Below are 27923 nucleotides of genomic sequence, written 5' to 3'. Positions count from 1 at the left end.
GTCAGTTTTTGTAGATCATGTTGAATATGATGTCAGCATGGTCATAGGGTAAATTCTGACTGCAAAGTTGTAGTCAACATCATGTTACTTAACAGAAAACTTCTGTAGGTTCTGTTCTAGCTTTGTATGGAGCTCATCTGAGCCACACTTGACAGACCTTTATGTCCTATAACCACAGATAATAAAATGCAATTTCTACTGTAAGAGGCAGTTCGGATTTTAAAATCATGGATGTATATACCTTCCACATAAGATGTACATATCTATTTTCAGCTGACGGTGAAGATTCAATTACTCTCCACAAATCCACTTTTCTTGAAGGAGCTAGTAAAACAAATGATAAAAAGTAGAAAACTTCCTGTTGTTTTTTAAAGAAGATTAACAGCAGTGTTGAATTTTTTTCCCCCTTATTGAGCCATATATACCTTTGCTCTATGTCTCTTATTTCCATTCTTTATGGTCATTTCGCAATTCTTTCCTAGCTCTAGATTTTTATTTCTTTTAAACAATCCCTTTTTTCCTCTTCCATTCTATATTCCTCACTGATCAGATCTCTCTGTCCCTTTCAGTTAATCTCTTTTTCTGCCCTCCCCTCTTCTAGCCATCTTTAATTGAATGTATTTGTTTTCACAGTTTCAAAGCCAAACTATGACATCAACTAAGTGATAATATGTTGAAAGTAGTCTGCTAATATTAACTTCTGTGCCAAAAGATTCAAAATTAATCCTGCGAAAAACTACGTTGTAAACAATTAGCCTGCCTTGTTGTTCTGTTCTTCCTATTTTCTCTTCACTCCATTCACTCCAGATTTCTGATTCAACACCAACGCATTGAATGGCAATAGCATACTCTGTAAAATCCCATAGATCCGTGAGATTAAATGATGATCTTCTTTCATTTTGATTCATAGTGAAATTAACTGTTACCTAAAAGTGAAAATATGAACACAAAATATGTTGTCTTTATTAACAAAAAAAATAAATCTCAGCAGATACTTTATCTACTTAAAAACCTCAAAGACTATATCTATCATGCCTCCCAGATCACCCCTCCATTATAAATAAAAGGGAAAGCTACTCATCTTGTAAATAGTGCTTCTGAGTGTAGCTTTCTCATTTCTGGATCTTTGCAATTGTTCTTAAGGTTACATTTTACCCTTAATGACAGTAGTAATGGAGTAGAGAGCATAAGCTAGGCTCTCTGTTGGCCATTGCGCCCTGCCCTCTCTGAAGCATCAATGCTGCCCTACAACTGTTTCAGTCATCTCCAACTACATGAGAACCAAAGGTCCCAGCAATAAGACAATCTAAAGATAATCAACACATGATCAAAATATCTGTACCAATGAAAAAACAGAAAAACCATGTGCCAAAAGAAACTCTCCCTGAAAAATTATCCTCCAAACTCTGAGGGGAAACATGTAGATGAGTGGCAATAATGATCACTTTGAAGAAGAAGAATTATATGGTTTGTAATTTTCACCTACTCTAAAGAGGTGATCAGAACAAGAGTCTCAGCCCAGGAAAGCAAGGAAGTTCCATGACTGTCCCACAATAAAAATGAGAGCAAAGCTAAAACATGCAGTAACCACAAGCCCGACACCAACAGTGGGAATAAGGTGGATTTTTTTTTAAATGTATACTGAAAGGGGGTAAGATAACCTCTTAAATCAACACTGAAGAAGATAATGAAGTGTGACAATCAATAAGGAAGGAGGGAAACACTCAAATCTCAGCCAACTGAAAAGAGAAATGTATAAAAACACTTTTGGGGTGGAAGTGGGGAGTTTGGCTACCGCTACGTTGGAGACAAGCTTCAGAGTACAGAGAGTCTGAAATCAAAATTACCACCTGGAAGGAAAATCCAAGAAATAATGCTTTGTAAATGTGTGGAGAGAGGACCAGAAATCTATGACGGCACCCCTGGTGCTGCCTTGTCTCTGATTAAGTGAGCCTTGATATGGCTTCTTCGTTTCAGCTCAGCCAAATAATAGCAATACAATCAGACATCCCTGAAATGGTCTCCAAAACAAAGAAAGTTTTGTGGATCTTCTACAAATTTTAATTCACTCCAGACTTAACACTGAACATATGAAAAAGCACTTCCGTGGGGAAGGACATGTGATTATAGGAAGAATGTTGGATGATAGACTCATTAACAAGTGGCACTTCAGACTACGTTGGAGAAGAATGTCAGTTAAGTCCACAGCCCCATCTCAGTCCTATAAAATCTAGTTAAGGTAGATCCATCACTAGGGCATGATGCTCACTCATTGTGCAGATTGAAGCCACTGCAGCCAGGAAAATGACCTTCTGTGTAACAGACTTAAACTCACAGGAACTGGGTGGTTCAAAGAGCTTTCTTTCATCAGCTCTGTCAGGACCACATTCATAACCCCATGACAAAAGGGTGGTTTTTTTTAAATGAAAGGTTTTAAAAGTATCAAGCCATACAGAGACCTTCAGCTAGTTTATGATAGGCTCAAACAGCTGCTAACTGTATCTGGAGTTATTTTTATAAGTTGGACTCAGACAGGTGGACAGCATAGACAAGCTATTTTTGTGAAGGGCAAACAGAGGGGCCCACAGCGAACCATTTCCACTTAGAATTGTAGGTCAGATGGATTATGAGATGCCAGAAAGACATAAGCCCCCTTCTCGAACACACTGCTTACACATTTCTACCCTGCCAGGAGCCAGGCTGTCAGAGAACCATCTCCTACTTTTGTTCTAATCTAAATCTAGAGTAAACATATCTACTGTATTTGCCAGAAAGTAATAGGAAGAAAAACATTTTTGATTGTTGGTCTGACTGAGGGTACCTCCACTGAAATTTTCCTAGGACAAATAAGGAGTAAGATGGCTCTGAAACAGACAGAAGGGCAAGAACAATTTACCATTGACAGTGAAACAGAAGGTCTTATCCATCTCTATTTTCTAATATTCCAATATCATGCATGCTTATATTACATTTGATATGTTACTAATACATGAGTTATTAGTGATCTTACATCCTTGCCTTTTGTGATCAGCATTTAAAAGGATCAACATTTACGTCAGTGACAAATGATCTAATATTCTGAAAATAATGATATAACTTACCGAAGTATTTGAATTTGTGTTTCTGTATCGAAGACGACAATTTAAATCTAGTATTGTTGGATCAGGTTTGTCCCAGGTTACGTTAAGCAATTGCTTTACACCAGGAATTTTTTCTACTGAAACTATCTTAGGAGGCTTAGTTTTCACTGAAATTGAGAAAAATACTCATACTTTTAATAGAAAAACATTCTACAACTTGACTTCAAATAAAAGTTTAGAATAGTCTGAGTATGTAAATTCTAGGAATAGTTACTTTATTATTCTAACAACGTAAGTTGTAACAGATTTGCACATATCAATGCATATTACATATATACCAACTGTAATGATGAAAAACTACATATAGCACAGAGATTACATACACAGCTAACTATACTGTTTGTAGACTAACTTGCACACAGATGTGCAAGTTTCTTTCAAATTCAATACATGTACATATGTTTCTATTTCTAATGTGACCACCACAGTTTCCTCTCAAAGATGGGGGACAGAGAAAATAATAGAGCTGCAGCTGAGTCCTACCTGGAGAAATAAGGGAGAACTCAGCTGGAAGATGTTTCAGGGGTGACAGGAGTTTGAGGGAAGGGCTGGCAGAACTGTTAGGGAATGGACAAGTATTGAGAGGAGAGGAGAGGAGAGGAGAGAGTAGGCTAGAAAACTGCTGCTGATGTAATGGTGGATGTTACAGCTGGGAAATACCCACTGAGGAGGTTGTACTTTTTTTCCTCAGCAGGATCACTACACAGGCAGAGTTTTCACATGAATAAAACTGAACTGTAATTCACGAGTCTTTATGTAGAAATAAACATGTGGATTCTACCCTATTCAGATTCTAACCTAGCTAAGCTATGACAAAGCAAGAACAGAGGAAGAAGTGGAATCAGGCAGGATGGAGGGAGGAAGAGGTACACAACATGTTACAGTTGCTTGGTTTTGTGATATGCATAATGGATTGATTTATTTTAAATAATTAACTAGAAGAATGGCACAGTGGTGTGAGCAATGTAGGTATTCTGGGAAAAGAAAAATCCATCTGTTTACTTACAGCCAAATCTTAATCCTTTTGGATGCTGAACAGCACTTCAAATCATCCAATTTAAGTCAAAGTGCTACTTAATATGCCTGATGGTTGAAGAATCTGACCTTCATTTAATAATCCATAAAAATTCAGTAATTTACACTAGTTCTCCCAGCCATTAGTTTAAATATTGCAGTAAATAAATGTACTGCATTACATGTACAAGACTGGAAGGGCGTTTAATCACACATTGGTAATGCACTAATGAAAGTAAAGTTTTTCAGCACTGCTCTGTGCAATATGCTGAGAGAATTGATATGGAAAGGCAAGGAAGCACAACAATAATCAAAAACCTTTTTCAATTAGAGACATACAAGTCTTAAAACAGTTGATGAGCTCTCACTGGACAAACCTGAACATCAGAGAACCACAGTGTTCTTTGACACAACTGATGGTTTCTGTTCAGGAGACACTTAAGTTAGAGAAGTGTTGAGGTGATTGGGTAGGCAATATAGTAAGAGTCAGACTGACACAGCTTGCATGTATCTGGTTACAAAAAGAGCTTTTGCCAATATGCTAATCTCTTCAAATATATAAATACATTTTACATGAAAATATTATTTACAGTATATATTACACTTTAGGAGGGAACAGCAAGGTAATGTACTTTGATTAATAAATTTTGTAAATGTTCAAACAGTAAGGCAGATTCAATTCTGGCTTTTGGGTGGAGGGTACATGGGAAGGGTTTGTTTCTTCTTTAAATAGCATATTCTTGCCATCAATTGAAGAACATGGCTGCTTTGATTCTGCTTCCCCACTGAATCATCCAAAGAGCCCTACGCAGATACAAAATTTGTATCTACATCCAATCTGCAAAAATGATCCATGGATATAAAGCAGATTTGCTGGGTTCTAATAATCCATATCAATGTATTCCACTGCTAATTTTTTAATGGTAAAGGTGCAAAACCAATGCAAGAGAAAAGAGTGGGGCTTTTGCGGTATTTCTTTTATATAGGCCAAAATTTTCAAAAATAAAAGACCTAAACTTTGGTACATAAATCCACATTGAGGCACTCCAAGAAGTAGCATGATTTTGAAAAGTGCTGAGCACCCACTAACTTCAATCTCCTGGCTAAGGGTCTCTTTCTCTGCTACTTCTCCTCTGTGCCTATGCCCTCGAACCAGTAGTCCAGCTGTGGACTGCTGACCAAGGCTGAAATCTGACATGTATATCCCCTAGTGCTGTTCCCCTTTCTCCTCCAGGAACACCCACAGTTGGTAGTGCTGATCCCCTCATGAGGAGCACAATTACTGAAATGAGGACATTTCTGGAAGGGAGAGGTAGATATACATGCAGGGGCACATGCCTTGGAGTATAACTTAGGGAAAGTATGGTCAGGATCTTGGGTGTTAATAATGTGGAGATGGGGTACAAAGGGGCAGATATTGCAGTCTTAGCCAATAAATCAGCTGCAGAGTGGGCGTGTTGGTGGGGAGGGCAACTATATAAGTGTAGAGAAGAGGGGAATATCTGTTTATAAAGTTAAGGAGGTTTACTGGCTGAAGAAGCTGTCAAAAGACACAACAAAATCAGCGTAAGGCAGCTCCAGAGTGGATGTTAGGGCAAACCATACACCAGTTCAGGTGCATAGTGTGGACTCACTCAAATCAGTGCAATGCAATCAACGAAGAACAATTATTCAAGTGCTAAGACAGAAAAGTCCCAAGAGGCAGAGCCCTCTACCATTCTCCTTGTAAACTGGTTTCTTATAATGCTAGAGTACTGAGTGACACCAAAGTACAGTCTTTGCAGCCAGGATTTGAATTTGGTTCTCCCACATTGTAAGAGAATACTCTAACCACTGGGCTAGAGGGTAGTATGGAGCCGGTCTCTGTCAATCTCTCCTGTTTAAACTGTTCCACTATGTGTAAATACTTAAATAGTAATGGGGAAAGAGAGAGAGAGAGAGACTTTATAGCTTGGTGGTTAGGGCACTCACCTTGTTCCAATGGTTAATTATTTAAAACAAAGTGGAACAGCTTCGATAAGAGAGATTGAGATCACCAAAATATCCCACAGCCCACTGGCTAGGGCACTCACCTGCAAAATAGGAGATGCAAGTTCAAATCCCCTGCTCTGGCGGAGGGGGAAACGACCTTGGGTCTCCTGCATCCCACCGGGCTAAAAGGGAGGCATCACTACCATCCCATTTGGCAAATGCCACTCCTCACTCTCTCCCTTCCCCTTCCCACTTGCCCTCCCCCACCAAAAAGTTGGCCAAAACGATTCAGCAAATTCACGAATAGCTTCAATCAATCACAAAGGGCATTTCTGGCAGATAAACTATTCATCCAAAAAATATTGCTCACTTCTAATCTAAAGACCTGAGACCCTCAATTCTTTGCAGGTAAGTAAGATGGAATTATCAGGAAAGACACATGAAAATTGTTTTGCATAAAATTCATTATACCTTTGTGCAAATGTGAATTTATTAAGTTAAGGTTGAGAAAAATAAGCATCTATATAATTTGAATGATTTTTTTTTTCAGTTTAGGTATAGTAACAATGACAAAAAGTTGTTAAGAAATAAGAAATTCTTCAGAAGAACATTCACTAATTCAGTTACATTAAACCTGACCATGACGACAGACTACTGAAATATGCAACAACATTGTCATTTAGTAATAATCTACCTTTCCACTTGATATTTTTGATACATATTTCCATGTGTTGCAGAAAAATATGGTATGACATTCACAAGTGATTTAGGAAGAGAAATTTAAATTAAAAAGCCTTTCAGCAGCTCTTCTTACACTTTCAAGTTATGTTTGTTCAACTGAACTCTTCAGCACATATAAAATCCTTACCACTCACGGTACATGTGTTAACCAGGTCTGCCTTAAACTTAAGTGGGAAAGAGACATAATATTTAATACTCAAATTGTAAGCTCCTTCTGGCAGGGACTGTGTTTTTTGTTATCTGTTTGCACAGCATCTAGAACCAAGAGGTGCTTCGTCTTTGAATGGATCCCATAAGTGCTGCCTTTTTACAAATGAAGAACATACAGAATGTAATCAGGCCTAGAGAGAATTTCTAAAGAAAAATACATTGATATAGAAAGATTCCTTTTTTGGCTGATATACAAGAAACTCAATAGGTTATCATCCCAATTACAATCTGAGGAAGCAAGGTAGAATGCCCTAGATCCAATGTATACCAAAGAGACTCCCTTTCAGTCTATTTCACACTTGCAAACTTTCCACACTTTCTCAGGATTCAGTTAATCTTTTCCCAGAGCAAACTGAGGACCATTATGTGCTTGCTCAGAATGAAAAGCTATAAATATGTGGATCACCCCATTTATTTCCTATTCTAAAAAGTATGCTGTATCCTCAATTTGATATTCTATTTTTATTTTTTGTTGTAATGTGTTTCACTTGATTTTTATAAGAAAGTTATTTTGTGTAATTAAATGTCAGCGTGGTTTTATTTGATCTCTTGTTATGTAGTACTTTATCTTTAAGTATTTTACAAAAGAAATTACCTATTTTATTCATATTTATAGGAACGCAATCAGATATGCCTACACCCAAGACATTTTCAGCTTTCACCTGACAACAATAGTCTTCAGCAAATGGAATATATGGGGGGAAAAACGAACATGATCCGTTGTTGCTTTGACAGGTATCTTCTTGAAATGCATCCATCAAATTTTGATCCCTGTCAATACAAAAAACAAAGAAAATTTAATTTGCAACCCTTTCTTAAATCAAGGACAACTAAATGAGTTAATGAGCTTAGTTTTAAATAGAGAGGCAAGGTGGGTGAGGTAATATTTTTTATTGAACCAACTTCCGTTTGAGAGACAGAGAGCTTTCGAGACCTGAAGAAGTGCTTTGTGTAAGCTCAAAAGTTTGTCTCTCTTGCCAACAGAAGTTGGTCCAACAAAAATATTACCTGACCCATCTTGTCTGTCTAATATCCTGGGATCAACACCACCACAACACTTGTTAGATTCTATTAGCAATTACAGTTTAAAACAAATATTCACTAAATTCCATACAACAAGCTATGTTCTTCTAGTGAACTTCTCTTAAAGGAAGCTTAACTGCTAATAAATGCCATTCCCTTAATGTATTGCCCCTATAAATCCATACTGTATGATTTTGTTCAAGTCTTAGTACCATTTAAAAGCTGTTAACTGTTAAGGAGGCATATGTGCAGCCAGCACGGATCCAAACAGATGTAATTGCAGTGAAAACAGCCACGTTCAAGGAGCAGCAGTGAACAGAACAATCAATTTAATGGGGAATCCATAAGCCTAGTTAATACCAGGTTAAAATCCTAAGCAGGAGTATTACAGACAGATGTACACACACAGCACCCCTCTTGAAAAGCATTTCATAGCAGGATGCATGAACACAGAAGCATCCTCCATAAGAAAAAGGCAAAAAGCAATGAACTGCCACATACATTTCAAGTATGGAAAAAGACAAGCCCAACTGTACCAGTGACAAGATATACCATGGGAGTAGGAAACAAGAGAGACTTTTTGAAAGAGTTTGTTCCATTTCAGCACATGCTTTCCTCATAGATAGTATGTGATGTGAGACTAACAAAACCTATTTCATTTCATCTGACCATAAACAAAATTCTTCATCAACTACAATGCCTCTAAATCTACCCACTTCCTCTCTCCCAGTCCCAGTTTCCTTGCCCAGCCAGGCAGGACTGGCGCTAGGGATTTTAGTGCCCTACGCGCACGGCAATTTCGCTCCCCTCCTGTGCTGGTCCCGCAGCTCCAGTGGAGCTGCCACAGTCGTGCCTGCGGGCGGTCCACCGGAGCCGCGCGAGGAGCCGACCGTCTGCAGGCACAATTGCAGCAGCTCCACCGAGCCGCAGACCAGCGGACCCTCCGCACGCACCACTGCGGCAGGTCCACCGGAGCCGCCTGCCGCCCTCTCCGGCAAAATGCCACCCACCAATAATCCTGGTGCCCTAGGCGATTGCCTAGGCCGCCTGAACGGAAGCGCCGGCCCTGCAGCCACTACCAGTCTTCCCCACCACCTCCACCAGTTCCTTCTGACTAGAACAGGCTGCTTGTCCTAACCTACTCTTTTCCCTTCCACTAGATCCAGCTCTCATCTCCTCTGCATTTAAATGAAGTGGCTTCCTCCTCCATGTTGCCTGGGTAACAGCAAGGGAATCACTGAGAGCACAGAAGAGAAAGGCTCACTGCCCTTCATTCTGGTGTCCAGTCCCATCTTGGCCCAGAGTGGACAGGAGCAGCAACTACATGTCCAGTTTTTCACTCCTGGGCTGAAGAAGTTTGCAACACTGTGTGAGGGTAATGCAGGTACAGCCCAGTTAGACCAATGGGAACTGTGGGGGAGATGCCTGGAGGCGGGGAGGAAGGGTGCAGAGCCCCCTGTCCGCCCCTCCACCTAAGATCCGGAAGAACATGTCACCACTTCCTGGGAGCTGCCAGAGATAAGCGCTGCCTGGAGCCCACACCCCTTACTCTAACCCCCTGCCCCAGCCCTGAGCCCCCTCCTGCCCCCAAACTCCATCCCTAAGCCCACACCCCCTCCCACCCCCCAAACCTCTGCTGCAGCCCCCTCCTGCATCCTGAACCCCTCATTCCTGGCCCCACATCAGAGCCTGTACCCCCAGCCCAGAACCCATACCCCCTCCCACACCCCAAGCCCCTGCCTCAGATTAGAGTCCCCTCCCACACTTCAAACCCCTTGGCCCCACTCACAGCCTGCACCCTCAGCCAGAGCCCTCACCCCCTCCCACACCCAAACCCCCTGTCCCAGCCCAGAGCCCCCTCCCATACCCAAAACACCTCATCCCTAGCCCCACTCCAGAGCCTGCACCCTCAGCCAGAGCCTTCACTCCCTCCTGCATCCCAACCCCCTGCCCCAGCCGGAGGGTAGGGGAGAGCAAGTGATGGTGAGGTGGAACAAGTGTGGGCAGGGCCTTGGAGAAGGGGCTGGGCAGGGGCAGAGCTTTGGAGAAGGGGCAGGGTGAGCGTGTTCAGTTTTCTGCTATTAGAAAGTTGGCAACCCTAAGCCCAGTAACAAGTGAGCTGGTGAAACATGCTCAGCCACTCTGTGGGGCTGGTGCATGTGCAGTCTGGTCAGCACCAGAGGATGGAGCACACTTGGTGAGGATGGAATATTCAAAGATTTTAGCTGCTAACCTCTAACATGCCTATTGAGACTGTGTAAACGGAGATTTTTCAAATTCTTATAATTTAGCCACATTTGGAAGATTTTCATAGGAACAGCAAAAAGTTACATCTCTGACACAATGGTCATCCCTTCTGCCAAATTTGGAGTCCCTGCCCAAAGCATGGGGACACTAGAGAATCTCAAAGAAAAGGTCACTAGAATTTTTTTAACATTGCAAAACAATTTATTTTTTGCTAACCTAGTTTTCAGAAATGGCTGAAATGTTTTTGCTGAAATATTTCATAAATAATAATAATAATCAGCCCAAGGCAGATAACTAACAGAAAATTTCAGCCCAAACGGTTAAAGTTTGTCAAAGTTAGGAGCAACTGAAAATAGGGTATTATGTGAAGTGTTGGTCAACCTTTATAACAGGTGTTGCTACCAACCCTGATTATATGTTTTCATTATATAAAAATGTTCAGAGAAAAAAATCCCAAATCTATCAACACAAAAGCTGAATTCAATGTCAAAGCTGCAAATACAAGAGAAAGGGTGAAATGTCAGGACTACTGAGAGAAAGCAGGATATCAGGTAAAAAATACTGATTGGTGTCCCTCTATACAAACCCTGACATTAACCCCCTCAATAGCACTATCCAGTGCTGTGGTGGGGGTGGTGGCAGGCAGAAATTGGCCTAGCTAGCCAAAAAGAGAACTGAAAGGATGGGCCGGTCAGGTTCTCATATATGGTAAATGTCAGTGTTTTCAGAACCCACAGCAGGGGCAACTGAACTATTGCACTCCAGACGGTGTCAGGAATAAATCAGTGGGAACAGAGCAATTCCATCTGATAAAAGATTAAAGCAAGTAAGCATGCTCTATCTAAAACTGCAGTTTATTAGATTCTAGCACACAGACATAAGCAATAGGTTTAGAACAGGGGTTGGCAACCTATGGCACGCGCGCCAAAGACAGCACGCGAGACGATTTTTAATGGCACGCTGCTGCCTGCCAGAGCAGCGTGCCATTAAAAATCCTGCCCAGCCTGGCCCAGCCCACTCTTCTTCGCCCTCCGCCCCCCCAGCAGAGGCAGAGCATAGGCGCGTGCACGGGGTATGCCCAGGCACACCCTAATGCAGGGGTGGGCAAATGGCCCCACTCTCCTGGTGCGGCAAGCCGCAGGGTCTGCACTCCTGGGCCGGAGCGCCGGCTGAGCACAGCAAGCTGCCGGCCCCTCCCCTGCCTTCCCCCCTCCCCTGCAGCCATGTCGCCATGTGCAGCACTTTGAGGGCTGGGGCTGCGCGCTCCTGTGGGGCAGTGTTTGGCTCCGCAGGGAGGCAGACACACTCCCCCCTCCCCTGGAGCCATGCCGCCTTGTGCGCAACACTCTGGGGGCTGGGGCTGCATGCTCCCATGGGGTGGCGTGTCTGGCTCTGTGCCGAGCAGAACATGCTGCTAGGAGCCTCTTGGTAAGGGGGCTGGGGCTGGAGGGGGTTGGATAAGCGGGGCACAGACAGGGGACGGGGAGCTGGGGGGGGGTTGGATAGGAGGTGGGAGCCCGGGCGGAGTGATTAGGGGCAAGGGGTCTCTGGAGGGGGCAGTCAGGGAGGTTGGAGGGGGCATGGGAGTCCTGGGGTCTGCAGAAAAGATGTGGGGGCAGAGCCAAGGGGCGGAGTGGTGGTGGAATAGGGGCATATCCCCTCCAGCCCCTTGCCCTGACCCCCCCACAACACACATCCAGCCCTCTGCCCTAAGCCCTGCGCCCCGCACACACCCCAGGCCCCTGCCCTGAGCCCTGTACCCCCCTCATACACACCCAGCCCTCTGCTTGACTCCTTCACCCTCCCTCCATGACCCCAGCCCTGACTCTGGCACCCCCGCACATACTCAGATGCCCCTGCCCTGACACCTTCACCCCCCTGACATGCCCTCAGCCCTGACTCTTGCACCCCCAATATATCCAGCCCCCCCTACTCCCTGCACCCCCCCCACATCCCCACCCCTACCCTGAGCACCAAATGGGAGCTGCCCAGGTAAATACCCCACACCCAAACCTCTTGCCTCAACCCTGAGCCCCCTCCCTCATTCTAGCTCTTGGCCAGACCCTTCACCTCCAGCCCTGTGCTCAGTGCACTCCCACCCTCAGCTCAGTGCAGACAGAAGAAGAGAATGGGCCAGAACCAAGGAGAAGGTAGGCACCCACTGTATGTGGGCAGGGCCGGGACCGCAGACTGGCAGCGGTCTGAGCTGGTCCAGCTGGCAGGAGCCAGCGGATGGAACCCCTGAGCGGAAGTGGGCTGAGCCACTCAGCCCACTGCCGATCTGTGATCCCGGCCACCAGCCCTGCACAGCCCGCTGCTGGTCTGGGGTTCTGGCTGACGGACCCTTGCCAGCCAGGGTCCCGGCCACAGGCCCCACTCAGCCCGCTGCCGGTCTAGGTGAACAGAACCCCAGACCAGCAGCAGGCTGAGCGGGCCAGCGGCGTAATATCAACATTTTAATTTAATTTTAAATGAAGCTTCTTAAACATTTTGAAATGTTTTGAAAACATTTAGAGACCTTCTAAAAAACATTTAAATGTATTATCAGCACATGAAACCTTAAATTAAATTAAATAAATGAAGACTCAGCACACCACTTCTGAAAGGTTGCCGACCCCTGGTTTAGAATATTCCAGATATTTAACAAAGCTCGGGATTGGTATTGAGTAATTAACAGTGGGTACACAGTGGCAGTTGCTTACCCACCGGGGACATAAGGTGTCAGGAAAAATGTCTCTCAACATGGCTTCAGAGGATTGCTCCAAAGTACACTGTATTAGCTAATCTTTTAAAACAAATTTTTACAAAACACACAGGTCATAATGACCACTACTAAATCATCATTTTTTTTAAACTTTCAAGAAACTTTTAATATCAGAGGAACTGAGACTCAAGGTCTTCCAACCACTAAGATTTTCAGTCTTACTTGTTTACTGTTCTTTCCCCTCTTTCCATTCTGCTTAGCAGAAACTGCCAGTTAGTTTTGACCTTGCAACTAAAAGCCTACTTTCCAATTAACCCTTAACTATGTGGTGTTCTATTTTATTAATTCTTGATGGCTGAATGCATGTAACATAGTTGCAATTGGCTTAATTATATGCTGGGGTACACACACCCCTCAAATCCAGGTAACACAAGCACAAGACTTTTGCTTTTTTTCCTGTCCATCTACTAGAAGGAGGAATTATACCCACTACACCTGGGTTGGCAGAGAGGTACGCTGAAAATGTGCCTAGTATTGACCAATAATTTTTTCCTTCTTTGTACTTAAGCAAATAACGGGGATCTTACTGTAAGAATTGCAGTACTAATACTGAAATTAGGCTTGTTGGCAATTTCCTGCAATTTTTTTTCTGGTTTTAAGGACTCTAATTTACTGACCTGAAATCCTATGTAATATATTTAGTGACAGAGATGGCAATGTCCTGCCACATCCTTGGGAGACCATATTGAATTAAGTTTAAGTATCTTTGGCGTACACTGTATTAAATGAAATGTGATAGATGTGAGGCCTGGGAATTTAAAAGTCAGGCAAAAAAACTGACTTTTCGGACAACAAGCGTTCAGTGGATTTCCTGGGGAGAACTTAGAGAGGTTAATGCAAATTCCTAATCTCTGGTTATTCAAAAACCCAGCCTTTTGGAGCTACACCCTGAGGAGATGGCGATGGGCTGCTGATTACTTCTTGACAGAGACTGGAAATTAAAGGCTGTAGCTGTATAAAGAATTGGCTGAACTGCCCAGGGGGCAGAGAGCTATGAACTTATAACCACAGAGAGAACCCAGCTGTGGGTTTTGAAGGACTGACACCTACCGGAGGTTGAGATTGGAGTTAGGGGTGACCTTTGGTAAGCTTTTTAGTATGCATACAGATTATTTATTGTTTTTTCATATTTTCTCTGTAACACTTTCACTTTAAGAATAAATGTGCTTACTTTTATAGATTATTTTAGTTTATAACTGGAAGCAATATACTGGAGAGAATATTATGGAGAGATAGCAAAGTGTAGATGCTAGCCATTTAGGCAGTCTGGCTTGCTGGGGATATCACACCTTAGGAAGGCAACTGTGCAGTTTTAAAGATTGCCCAGTAAGGAGGGACTGAGATGAAGGTCTCTGCTCTAAGGAGGTGGTGGCTGGAAGCCAGAAACCTAAGCAGGTGTCCTTGGTGGATCACGGATGGGTTAAAAATGATCTCTAGTGGTTTCTCAGTTTTCTCTACTAATTCTTTACACTTATATCATCCACCTCTGCTATTTCATTCAATTTATTCAGGAACTGTTTCACTACTCTGTCACTAATCTTTTCAACAGAATTCTCCAGCCATTCACTATCAATTCTGCGCTTCTCATTCAAAAAAAAAGATATTAGCTGCTGTCAGTGTCTGTTACTTCCATGTCCTCTATAAAGTGGGTTCTTTACTTATTTAGTAGTGATCCTACCCATTCTTCTCTTTTTCTCTTAATCACAAACTCTTTGATTACTAGAGACCTCAATATTAACAGCATAAACTGACCTTTGCTATACCAATGCAAGTACCATTGAAGCCAAAAGACGTTGTACATGCATATCTGAAGGCAGAATTAAGTCTATGGTATTTAATTTTCCAACTATTTGTATTTATCTAACATAAAACATTAAACATAGTTGTAGATTTACCAAAGCAAGTATAAAACTGACTACTAGGAGATTTGTACTGCATTTATCCTTGATGCCAGCAGTTTTGTTCTTTTATCATTCCAAACAAATCTGCATTTACATTGGACGTGTTGGTGTTCATTTCTCAGCAACCTCAATTCCAGTTTAAACAGATAGGATTAGGGCATGGAAATATATTGCATAATGAATACCAGAGAACTGGAAAGAAATGCATAAAGACACATGAAAGACTGCAAAGGAACAATAAGCAGCACTGTTTCATTAGCTGTGCAAAGTGCTAAGAACTAGATAGTTCTGAATTCCAAATTTAGCTTTGCCATTGATTCAATGTGTGCTCTTGTCAAACCATTTTATCCTTCTGCATGTTTGCCCATTTTATAATGAGGATAATACTTGCCAATCTACCTCCCAGGTGTGTTGAGGGTTAATTAGTTAATGTTTTACAGCAGTCTGAAAATGTAAAGTGTGTATTAATGCCAAGTACTGTTACTGCAAATTAAATATGTACAGTTAGTTTCAACTTCAATCATTCCAAAACTTTCTTATGAGAAAGGTATTAGATACTTACTGAATATTAACCTGAGCGTATTTTGTGTTATTAAGATAGGTAACTTTTCTTGCAGTCCATCTGCGAACACAACAGCCATCATAAAAATAAACGCAGGTAATATTTTTTATCTTGTCTGCGGAGACTGTAAAATGAGATAAAAACAAGAATTGATCTTCAGAAAAATAGCATGTTGTTGTAGTACATTTAATTTTTTCTTTTAGTACTTCTAATCTTCTGTAGATAACTTCCATAACGGCTTTTCTCATCTTAAGCTAATGGATTTCATTCTTCAGTTGAACCAGCAGAACATTTACCTAGGAAAACTCTTAGTTATGTAGCGAATGAAAACTATTAAGATAAAAAACAATCTCTGCCCAAACCTGGTATAAAAAAACTAACCAATGATGCAACGTAAACTGCATCTACTCTGCATCTAAGTTCAGTCTATGGCATTAAACAAACAAGTCAATTTCGGATTTGGATATTGTGGCATAGCCAGTTCTCCAGTAGTGGGGAAAAAGAAAAAAACAATTACTCACCTTTTCATAACTGTTGTTCTTCGAGATGCATTGCTCATATCCATTCCAATTAGGTGCGTGCACGCTGAGTACACAGTCATCGGAAAGTTTCTCCCCTAGCAGCATCCACTAGGTCGGCTGTGGAGCCCCCTGGAGTGGTGCCTTCATGGCATTCAATATATGACCCTGCCAACCTGGTGCCTCCTCAGTTCCTTCTTGCCTGTTACTCCGACAGAGGGGAAGGTGGGTGGCTTTGGAATGGATATGAGCAACATATCTCGAAGAACAACAGTTACGAGAAGGTGAGTAACCTGTTTTTCTTCTTCGAGTGATTGCTCATATCAATTCCAATTAGGTGACTCCCAAGACTTACCTAGGTGGTGGGGTCAGAATTATGGAATTGCTGATTGGAGCTCTGCTCTGTCAAAAACTGCATCATCTCTGGCGTGCCGGACGATGGCGTAATGAAAGGTGAACTTATGTACTGAGGACCAAGTTGCTGCCCTGCAGATTTCTTGTATTGGGACCAAGGCCAGGAACACCACTGTTGAGGCCTGAGCCCTCGTGGAGTGTGCCGTAAGAGCCGGGACTGGTATTTTGGCCAGCTCATAGCACATGTGGATGCATGATGTGATCCAGGAAGATATTCTTTGAGATAAGACCGGGAGCCCTTTCATCCAGTCTGCCACCGCTATGAACAACTGGTTGGACTTTCTGAACGGCTTAGTGCGCTTGATGTAAAATGCTAGTGCTCGCTGAACATACAGAGAGTGCAGCCTCTGCTCATGGCTACTGGCATGAGGCTTAGAATAAAAAACAGGCAGGAAAATGTCCTGACTAGTGTGGAAGTCTGACACAACCTTAGGAAGAAAGGCTGGGTGAGGTCTGAGTTGCACCTTATTCCTGTGGAAAAGCATACAAGGTGGGTCTGAGGTAAGGGCCTTTAACTCAGACACCCTCCTTGCTGATGTAATGGCGACCAGAAAGGATAATTTCCATGACAGACAGAGAAGGGAGCAAGTCACCAGTGGTTCAAATAGGGGGCCCATTAGCCTGGAGAGGACCAGGTTAAGGTCCCACATGGGTACAGGCTGTCTGATCTGGGGATGTAGGTGTTCCAGACTTTTGAGGAACTGACCAACCATAGGGTTGGTGAAGACAGAGCATCCAGATGCTCCCGGGTGGAAGGCTGAGGTAGTAGTGAGGTGTACATTTATGGAGGATGCTGTTCCAGCTGCAGAAGGTACTCTGAGAGGTACAGGTGCCTGACAAAAGGGTGTACAATGCTGGTCGCACCAAGTAAATTTTTTCTACTTTGCCAGATATGTGGCTCTAGTGGAGGGCGTCCTGCTGATGAGTAGGCCCTCCCTTACTCCATGGTTCAGCCATGAAGCTTCCAAGCCATGAGGTGCAGGGACTGCAGGTCAGGGTGATGAAGGCAACGGTGGGAAGGAGAGGGAAGGAAAGGAAGGGACTGCAGGTCAGGAGAGGGAGAGGGAAGGGACTGCAGGTCGGGAAGGAAAGGCAACGTGACCGGAGAGACCACTGATAGTTCCAGGAGCGTGGTGTACCAATGTTGTCAAGGCCACGCTGGTGCTACCAGAATCATCTCTGCCCCATCCCAGCAGACCTTGAGTAGGACCTTGTGCATGAGAAGGAACGGGGGAAAAGGCATAGAGCAGGTGGCTTCACCAGGGTAGCAGGAATGCATCTGTGATTGAGCCTGGGCTGTTGTCTCTGGAAGGATCAGAACATTGGGTGCTTTCTGTTGCTCTGGGTGGCCAACAGATCGATCTGGGGAAACCCCCACCTTTGGAAAATGAGGTGTATGACATCCAGCCGGACGGACCTCTTGTGACTGCGGAAGGACCTGCTGAGGTGGTCCACCAGTATGTTCTGAACTCCTGGTAGATAGGATGCTTCCAGGTGAATGGAGTGGGCTATGCAGAACTCCCATAACCAGAGGGCTTCCCGACAGAGGAGAGAGGACCGGGCTCCACCCTATTCGTTGATGTGAAACATGGCAGTGGTGTTGTCTGTCAGAACTGCTATGCACTGACTTTGTAGTCGAGCCTGAAAGGTCTAGCATGCTAGTCAAACAGCTCTCAGCTCCTTGATGTTGATATAAAGGGAGAGCACATCCTGCGACCAAAAGCCCTGCATTTGGAGATCTCCCAAATGCACACCCAGTCCCAGAGCTGACTCATCCATTACTAGGGACAAGAAAGGCTGAGGGCTTTTGAAGGGGACTACGAAGTATAGGAATCACCTGCGTGCAGGCTGAATAGCTATATGGAAGTATGTGTCTTATGTCGGGGCAGCATACCAGACTCCCAAATCCAGAGAGGGAATAATGGTGCCCCAGGAGACCATGCAGAACTTCAACTATACCATGAACTTGTTGAGTCCTCGCAGATCTAGAATGGATCAGAGATTAAGAAGTATCAGGGAATAGAATCCCTTGCCCCTGAGCTCCTGAAGAACCTCCTCCACTGCTACCCTGCTGAGAAGTGCCCGCACCTCCTGGATAAGGAGTTGCTCATGAGAAGGATCGCTGAAGAGGGATGTGGGAGGGAGGGTAGGAGCAGAATTGAAGAGAATATCCCACTTCTACCATATGGAGAACCCAGCAGTCCAACGTTATTCGGGACCAAGCATGGTAGAAGTGGGACAGATGATTCAAGAAAGATGAGGAAGGATCCGGAACTGAGGCTGGTGCACCATCCTCGGGCGCAACTCCAAAAGGCCTGCTTTGAACCCAACAATGGGTTAGTCGGGACCTGGCCCTGCCCGGGTGGAGGTGTTGAAGGCTTTTGTCTGCCATTCCTGCCCCTTCTCTTATAAAATTCCTGCCTCGGCTGAGGAGGGTAGAAGCGCTGCTGCGGCTTGAAATGCTTACATTGGGTTGCCAGGGTGTGCATACTCAAAGATTTCATGGTAGCCCTGGAATCCTTTAGGCTATGCAGCCTAGAGTCAGTCTGCTCCACAAACATCAAAAGGCAGGTCCCGCATGGTCTGTTGAACCTTGGGCAGGAGTCCCTAGGCCTGCAGCCATGAGCTATGCCTCATGGCGATGCCCGAGGACAAGGTACATGCTGATTCCGCAGCATCCAATGAGGCCTGTAAAGAGGTTCACGCCACCGCCTTGCCCTCCTCCACTATCACTCCAAACTCCTCCCTAGATTCTGTTGGCACCAGCTCCTTAAACTTGACCATCGAGTTCCAAGAATTGAAGCTGTATCTACTCAGAATTGCTTGCTGGTTGGCAATCCTGAGTTGCAACTCCCCCCATAGAATATACTTTGCGCTCAAATAAATCTAGGCACTTGGCATCCTTGGACTTAGGTGCTGGGGCTTATTGTCCCTGCCTCTCCTTTTCATTTACTGCAGCCATTACAAATGAGCAAGGTGGGGCTGGGAAGGAGGGCAGTCTCTCCTCAGCAGCTGAAACCCTGGAGCTGGGGAAAGTCACCTCCATCACATTAGAAAGGTAAGACTACTGATATTATTATATGATTTGTGTGCTTTTATTTGTAGAATAAAAAAATGTTTACTTCTTTTTATATAGTGCTTTTGTCCAAAGCGCTTTACAATAGTTAGCTAATGGTACAAACTTCATTTGGAAAGGTCATTACATGGTTTGCCGAGATGCTCAGCAATTTTCAGGTGTTCCACACAAAAATAAAAAAGTTCGAGAACCACTGTTCTATATTAAAGAGCCCATTATCAAATTTATGTTCCCCAGGTAGGTACTTATTGACTAAGCAAATCCCATTCACCTTTTCTTTGGTTAAACTAAACAGATTGAGTGCCTGCAGTCTTTCACTAATAAGGCATGCTTTTTAATCCTTTGATTGTTCTTATGGTTCTTCTCTGAACCTTCTCCAGTTTATCAACATCCTTCTTGAACTGTAGACAACAGAACTAGAAATTGTATTTCAGAAGCAGTCATTACAGAGCCAAATCCAGAGATAATATAACCTCCTTAGTCCTACTTGAGATTCCCAGTTACACATCCAAGGATTATATTAGCCGTTTTGGCCACAAAGTTGCACTCAGAGCTCACGTTCAGCTGATGCCAAATCTTTTTCAGATCACAGCTTCCCAGAATAGATTCCGCCATCCTGCAAGCATGGCCTGGATTCTTTGTTCCTAGATGTCTGACTTTATATTTGACTGTATTAATAGCCATATTGTTTCCGTGCACACAATTACCAAGCAAACCAAATTAAATGAAATAGTAAAAACACTCCAATTGCCCAACGGTCGCAGGTTTTATTGAATGTGTGTAGTCATCCCAAAGACATCCAAAGACTGGACATCAGGAAGTTGGTTTCAGAAAAGTAGTTCCAGTCTTAAATAGCACATTTTGTCTTGGGCTGGTCTTTAAAAAGGTGCTGGGCAGATTTTCAGAGGTATTGGGCACCAAAAGCTCCCACTGATAGTCAGGATGTGCATACACTTATGATATACATTATTCTATCAACAAAATAGAACTGCACATTAAATTGCCCAGTCAAAACACAACGGTTATGGATTACTTTTAACATAACGATTAATATATGGACACAGTGTTTGCAAGAAGTGCCTTACTGGGTATTTTTCACTAGAGCTCAGCAGAGGATGGAATTTCCATTTCACAAAAGATTTTGAGATTTTAAAGTTTGGTTTCATTCTGAATTGGAACAAAACCTGAAAATTTCAAAATTCTTTTGCAAAAGAAAATTCTAGAAATAAAAATTATTTCAGATTGACTTAAATGTTTCATTTTGACAAAAATTAATTGTTTTGATTTTTATATAACATACAATACAAAATTTTAAAAAATTCAAAACAATCATTTCAAAATGAAATATCAAGATGTTTACATTTCAACATTTTTGGAAGAAATGTTTCAATATTGTCAGAACTTTTCGTCATATTTCTCCCTAACCAAATTTTGGCAAAACGGACGTGATTTTGCAAAGCATTTCAATTTCAACCAAACTATATATTCCAACAGAAAATGGTTCAAAGTTTTTCCAACCAGCTCTAGTCTTATCTTATCCTGTGTGGGTTCCTTTTACCTGTAACCTTAACTGTGAATTTCCTGCATTAGTAATACTTGGTTTTGGGTTAATAACATCCCAGTAACTTCTTTTTTTTTGCCCTTAAGGAGCTTATCAAATATGTACTTTCAAAACAGGCTCCATCTTAATGTAGTTTTTGTCTAGGAATACCCAGGAAATGAAGTTATTAATAACTTAATGAATTTACTCTATGGTCATCAAATACTGATATGTACATCAAATTACCTGATTTTATATCTTGCATAGAATGAAAATCCAATTTGTCTTCAACTAAAGCATCTTCCTCTCTCACATTAATATAGTCTGGATCAAGGAACGGATAAAAAAAATAGCATATACTCTGATTTGTTCTTGGGCAATTATCATCACAAGATGTCGCCATAAAAATGGGTCTGTTACCAAAAACAAAGAGCAGAAAGAGGAAAACACTTAAAATCATTCTAAAATATAGAAAAAAATATTTAGAGGCTATCTTCAACAGCTCTTCATTAAAATTAAAATATATACTACTATATATTTTCTCTCTAGATAATTTAATCTTGACAGCCATAATAGGAAGCATTTTATAAAGGTACTTTCCTAATTCTTCTGCAGAATTTATTGCAGAAGTTAATGGATTACTTTACCAAAGAAGTTTTTCCACTCACTCTGTTGTGTGTTTTCTGTATATCTATATTTTCTAAAAGTCACCATGTTTTTCATTATTTAAAACATGTTAATCATCTTCATGTTTAATACTCTCAGTTCTAACTACTTACAATTCAGGAGGCTTATTAGAAGACCAATTAAAATTACTTAATTACTGGACTAGACTAGACCAGAGTATCAAGACCCATTTTAGACACAGAATCATAGAAATGTAGGGCTGGAAGGAACCCCAAGACTTCACTTAGTCCAGTCCCCTACACTGAGGCAGGACCAAGTATACCTAGGTCATCCTTGATAGCTGTTTATCTAACCCAGGGGTTCTCAAACTGGAGGTCAGGAACCCTCAGAGGGTCGTGAAGTTATTATGTTGGGGGTTGCGAGCTGTCAGCCTCTTCCCCAAACCCCGCTTTGCCTCTAGCATTTATAATGGTGTTATATATATTAAAAAGTGTTTTTAATTTAGGGGGGGGGGCAGTCACATTCAGAGACTTGCTGTGTGAAAGGGGTCACCAGTACAAAAGTTTGAGTCTCACTGGTCCAACCTGTTCTTAAAAACCTCTAATGACAGGGTTTCCACAACCTACTTTGGAAGCTTATTCCAGTTCATAACTACCCTTATAGTCAGAGTTTTTCCTAATATCTAACCAAAATCTCCCTTGCTGCAGATTAAACTGATTACTTCTTATCTGACCTTAAGTGGACAAGGAGAACAACTGATCACCATCCTCTTTATAACAGCTCTTATATTTGAAGACTGTTCTCAGGTGCCCCCTCAGTCTTCTTATCTCACAACTAAACAAACCGAGATTTTTTTTAACTTTTCCTGATCAGTCAGGATTTCTAAATCTTTTATAATTTTTGTTGCTCTTCTCTGGATTCTCTCCAATTTGTCCATATCGTTCTTAAAGTGTGGGACCCAACACTGGATATAATACATAGTACTAACTACAGCAGAACAATTATCTCTCGTATCTTAGGGCTGGTCTACACTACCGTGGTAAGTCGACCCAGGTTACACCACTTCAGTTACAGTAACTCCTCGCTTAATGTTGTAGTTATGTTCCTGAAAAATGTTACTTTAAGCAAAACGACATTAAGCGAATCCATCTTCCCCATAAGAATTAACGTAAAGGGGGGCGGGGGTAGGTTCCAGGGAAATTTTTTTCACCAAACAAAAGACTATTATACACACACACATACAGTATAAGTTTTAAACAAACAATTTAATACTGTACACAGCAATGATGATTGTGAAGCTTTGTTGAGGGGGTAGAGTCAGAGGGTGGGATATTTCCCAGGGAATGCCTTATGGCTAAATGATGAACTAGTACTCAGCTGAGCCCTCAAGGGTTAACACACTGCTGTTAATATAGCCTCACGCTCTACAAGGCACCACGAATGGAGAGAGGAGACACAGCATGGCAGAGAGAACCAGAGACACACACCGCGTGCGTGCGTGTGTGAGAGAGAGACACACACCCCGCGTGAGAGCATGAGAGACAGAGACACATACCGCGTGTGGGTGAGAGACACACGCAATGCCCTTTTAAGTACACTGACTCCACTCTACGTACACTGCCTTTTTAAGTAGATCAGCAAGTTGAGACAACAGCTGCTGCCCGCAAGCTCCCTGTCCTGAACCCTGTCATGTCCCCCCACTCTCTGTGGAGATGAGGTACAAGACCGGAGGCAGGAGTTGGTGGGGGTCTTCCTGCAAGCAGTGGACAAAGCAGGTGACTGCCAAACATCATCATAAGGAAGCACTGTGCAACTTTAAACGAGCATGTTCTCTAATTGATCAGCAACATAACAATGTTAACCGGGATGACATTAAGTGAGGAGTTACTGTACATAAATAACATAATTGAAGTCGATGTAGCTTAGGTCAACTTACCGCAGTGTCTACACTGCGCTGTGTCGACGGGAGATGCTCTCTCGTCAACTTCCCTTACTCTTCTCGGGAAGTTGGAGTACACCAATCAATGGGAGAGCGCTCTCATATTGATTTAGAGTGACTTCACCAGATCCACTAAATTGACACTCACTCCATTGATCGCAGCAGTGATAATCTACTGATAAGTGTAGGCATGGCCTTACATACAATACTCCTGTTAATACACCCAAGAATGATATTAGCCTTCATCACACTGTTGGAGTTACAATCAAGAACTACACTATGTGTTCTAACAAAATACAAATGCATTTATAGTACTTATAATAAATAGTGGGGTTTACACTAGTTATGCTCCAATGTACCCTTCTTATGAGTAAGCCCACACAAGTTCAAGGCTTGAAATTAAAGATTTGTTGGTACGGCTTTGAGCAGGGGATTGGACTATATAACCTCCTGTGGTCTCTTCCAACCCTAATCTTCTATGATTCTATGACTTATTCCAAAGCATTCTTATGTGTAAGACATATTACTATAAAGTAATCTAATTTGGTGTAGCCAGACAGGATGGTAGGGAGCATGTTTTAAGTGATTTTCAGTTGAAAGCCTTGAAGAAAAAAATCATTTATTTATTCCCATAATAGATGCAATGACAAGGAAAGTTTCTTCACACTACTCCACCAAAATGCCTCCACACTGACTTTGAAGCACAACGTTTAGTGTGAAAAGGTGTTAGGTCTCCATATACATTCAGTTCTTGATTTCTTTGGTGAGATTGCAAATAAGGATATAAATGCCAAATTATTATATGGATATTTGCCCATTAAATAGTGGATTAAAAGCATTAATTCATTTCACAGAGGAGACTAACAAGATAACAGAGTAGAATAACTTTTCTCATTAAAGGCCTCAAGTTAAATGGGTGACCAAACAGTGACAGTCTTCATCCACCATAGCCAAACTCATATACTTACAGCTTTCTAATAAGAGTATATTTTGTTGTAAGATAGGTTTCGTTTCCTGGAATCCAACTGCAAGTAAATTTAACATTGTAATGGTAAATGCAGGAAATATTCCCTGGTGTGCTTGGTGGAACTATAATCAGATAAAAAAAAGAGAATTAAACTCTAAGACAAAAACATATAATTGAATACTGTACAGAAATAGTATGATCTCAGCCAGTCAAAAGGCTTAGGTTCATGGCAAATTTCAGTAGATTTACAATATGCATATCCCTTCTTTGACTCACTACTGCCCTTAGAACTCAAACAAATGTTTTAAACCAAATTAATTCTCAAAAAATATATAACTAACCATTTTGGTATAACAAAAAACAGCAGGCTTGAAAATACTTTCAGTAGCAATCTTATCTTGGGCCAAAAAACACATAGACCTTCAGTCTCAAAGTTTATTTTTCTCAGATATATATTTGTGATTATCTCTCTAGATATAGATATACAGATAGATATAGATATATCTTACTTGCCTTGTAAATAAGATGCACCCTCAAGTTTTCTGCTATATTACAAAATCAAACCATAGAACCAGTGATAATATGATGCAAAGGCAGGGAATTAACTCCCTTCTTAGACTTCCCACACGCGTACTGAGTTGGGGCTGAAGGCCAAATTAACTGTTTGGAATAAAGGAAGGAAACTCTTTAGAAGTGTAGTAGTCAGAGAGAGAGGCAGCCAGCTTCTGAAAAGGCAGAGTTCCTACTGGTTCCTTCTCAGCATTTTTGACTCCACATTAAGTAATATCACTGATCTAATGACCTTGCATGAGCCTCTGAGGGTTGGGAGAGTTACCTATATTATTTGTCAGCATCTCACACTAAAGAGATCACTGATTTCCTTCATCTCCTAAGAGCTAGGATACCCCTCCCCTAAAAAGGAAACCGGCTGTAACCTTTACAGTCGGGAGGTATCTAGGATAATGAGACTCCAAAGAGGTTTCTGTGTCAAAACCAGGCTCCCCATACAGAGGAATGGGAGCTGGGTAGGATGGAACTAGTCTCAATGGAACAACCCAACTGAAGTACCCCTCAAACTAAAGCTGTCCTCCCCCACCCCAGATAACAAAAGCAACGAACCTCTCCTTTAATAAAGTGCTTGTGGCACACTGGACTTCCTGCCTTCTACTCTCCTCTCTAGTGGTGGACTTCGCTGCACTGATCCTTGGATCCAAACTTGACTGAAGTATTGGCCCCCTCCAGTGCTTAATTTGTACTGAAAGAGGTGCCAGAGTTCAAGCAACTAGATGCCAGGTCTCAAGCAACCTTTTCACTTTCATAGCTGATGCGGCAAACCCAGAGGTGCCATGACTCAGCCCCAGCAAGCCCTGCCAGAAATTAAGCACTGGCCCCCTCTCACCCCTAAGCAAAAATCTGTAGATCCTGCCTTAATTCATCCCCAGTCACAGGAGCTTTAGACTGAAATGCATGTTTGTGCAAACGGTCATCACTTTCAGACAGCTTATAGGACAATTATAATTTGCTGGACAAGAGTAGCTTACTCAGTATCTTCCCTGGAGATTGTTAGGGTAGGGTAGACTAGATGCAACATTTTAGAATCCAAGAGCTTGAACAAAAGCCCACAGAAGTCAAGAACTATGAACACGCATCAGCAGGGGAAGCAGGTATTCTTCTGTCGTTTCAGAAAAATAGAAAAAATGCTTGTACGTAGATGTCCTAAAAATACAACAAACTAGCAAATGGACTAATAATTTTAAAACATTTAAAAGTTGTCCACTATAACTATTAAAGGTATTGTTTACATTAGTATTTTTTAAAACCATTTAATTTCAAAATCATGTATTTCTACTTACAGCCAGATTTAACTTCAGTGTGAACCAGCAATTGTTCTTTATCTGGATATTTAATGAAGCATTTCACACATGCACTTTCATGGGTGAAATTATGGATGGTTACACCAGCAACAGTTTCATTGATAATGTTGTAGTTTTCTTGTGCAATCAAATTCTGATTCAACTTCCAGATAATATGACTTGCATTTCTGTAAGGCATGTCGTAGTTTCCAAGAATGCAAAGAAGTTTTAAGGTTGAACCTCTTTCAATTTCAGGAGACTCAGGAGAAATGCAAGCATTTCTCATAGAATTTCTATCTGGAAAGAAAAAAAGAAGTCAGACTATGGGTATGTCTACACTGTAATTGAACACCCATAGCTGGCCTGGGTCAGCCAACTCAGGCTCGCAGAGCTTGGGCTAAGGGGTTGTTTAGCTGTAGTGTAGATGTTTGGGCTCTCTGGGCCCCCACAAGGGGTGAGGGTCCCAGAGCTTAGGCTCCCGAACATCTAAACTGAAATTACAAACTAAATACTTCATTAGTTTTATTCTTCCATGTATGTAATGGCTGTAGTTGCCACTGGATCATTAGATGATCCTGAATGGGAGAACAAGCAATTCACATGATAATCTCCATTAAAATGCATTCCTTACTACAGTAAAGCTTGAGAACTCCTGGTGTTAAATTTACACAGTATCCTACTTCAGTTCATTCGAACAGGTGGAGCACCTTGTAAGTTAAACTATTTTTCCACTCAAATGTCATTCCCAGATCTCAAGGAACAGTTGTCACCACAATCAGCAACCAGGTCCTGCATTAAGATAATTCATTCATTAAAAGGTGAAATACATTTCTCATACTAACACAGAAGTGAAAGAAAAAACTTGAAACCCCAAACTAAAGTAGCAATAAGTACAGAACCATAATACATTGTTGAAATAGTATGTCCACAGTCTGATTCCAGAAAATCCTCTTAAATATATCTCCTATCCCTCTGTTCTGGTCCTATTTGACAATTAGGGATTCAATTATGTGCAAAGCAAAAATTGCCAGAGCACTAGGTGGCAGGCTGGAACATACTAGTGCCTAAGAGCCATGTGGACCAGCATTCAAGACCCACAGACCCTGACATCACCTGCATCCTCAATAATTGTCTACATACTAAGATGGGTGAACTTGAGTGCCTGGTATTAAATGAGGATATTGATATAACAGGCATCACAGAAACTTGATCTAATGATGACAATCCATGGGACACCATAATATCAAGGTACAAAATATATAGGAATAACAGAATAGATTGGGCTACGGAGAGAGTGACACTATAGGTGAAAGCAAGCATAGTGTCAAATATAGTAAGTATCTTAAATAAATCAAACTGAACCACAGAATCTCTACAGCTAGAAATTCCATACTTTAAAAGTAAGAGTAGAACAGC

General features: G+C 42.0%; 1 protein-coding gene across 4 annotated transcripts in view; it reads right to left on the bottom strand.

Annotated features, from left to right (window-relative positions):
* The window catches only part of IL31RA (interleukin 31 receptor A), an 88130-nt gene that overhangs the window by 36230 nt on the left and 23977 nt on the right, over positions 1-27923 (bottom strand). For 3 of the 4 annotated variants that reach the window (XM_050946910.1, XM_050946911.1, XM_050946912.1), the window contains 8 exons: positions 26508-26804; positions 24656-24776; positions 21368-21534; positions 15574-15697; positions 7672-7847; positions 3102-3247; positions 761-926; positions 242-324 (listed from right to left, as the gene is read on the bottom strand). In XM_050946910.1, coding sequence (XP_050802867.1) covers positions 242-324; positions 761-926; positions 3102-3247; positions 7672-7847; positions 15574-15697; positions 21368-21534; positions 24656-24776; positions 26508-26804 — 1280 coding nt within the window. The remainder of the gene's footprint in view (positions 1-241; positions 325-760; positions 927-3101; positions 3248-7671; positions 7848-15573; positions 15698-21367; positions 21535-24655; positions 24777-26507; positions 26805-27923) is intronic. The other variant, XM_050946913.1, reaches the window with a different exon arrangement.

Source organism: Gopherus flavomarginatus, chromosome 3 (assembly GCF_025201925.1).
Source record: "Gopherus flavomarginatus isolate rGopFla2 chromosome 3, rGopFla2.mat.asm, whole genome shotgun sequence".
In the NCBI taxonomy this organism is placed as follows: Eukaryota; Metazoa; Chordata; order Testudines; family Testudinidae; genus Gopherus; species Gopherus flavomarginatus.
The sequence above is the reverse complement of the archived record's forward strand: the minus strand, read 5'-3'. Positions and strand labels throughout refer to the sequence as shown.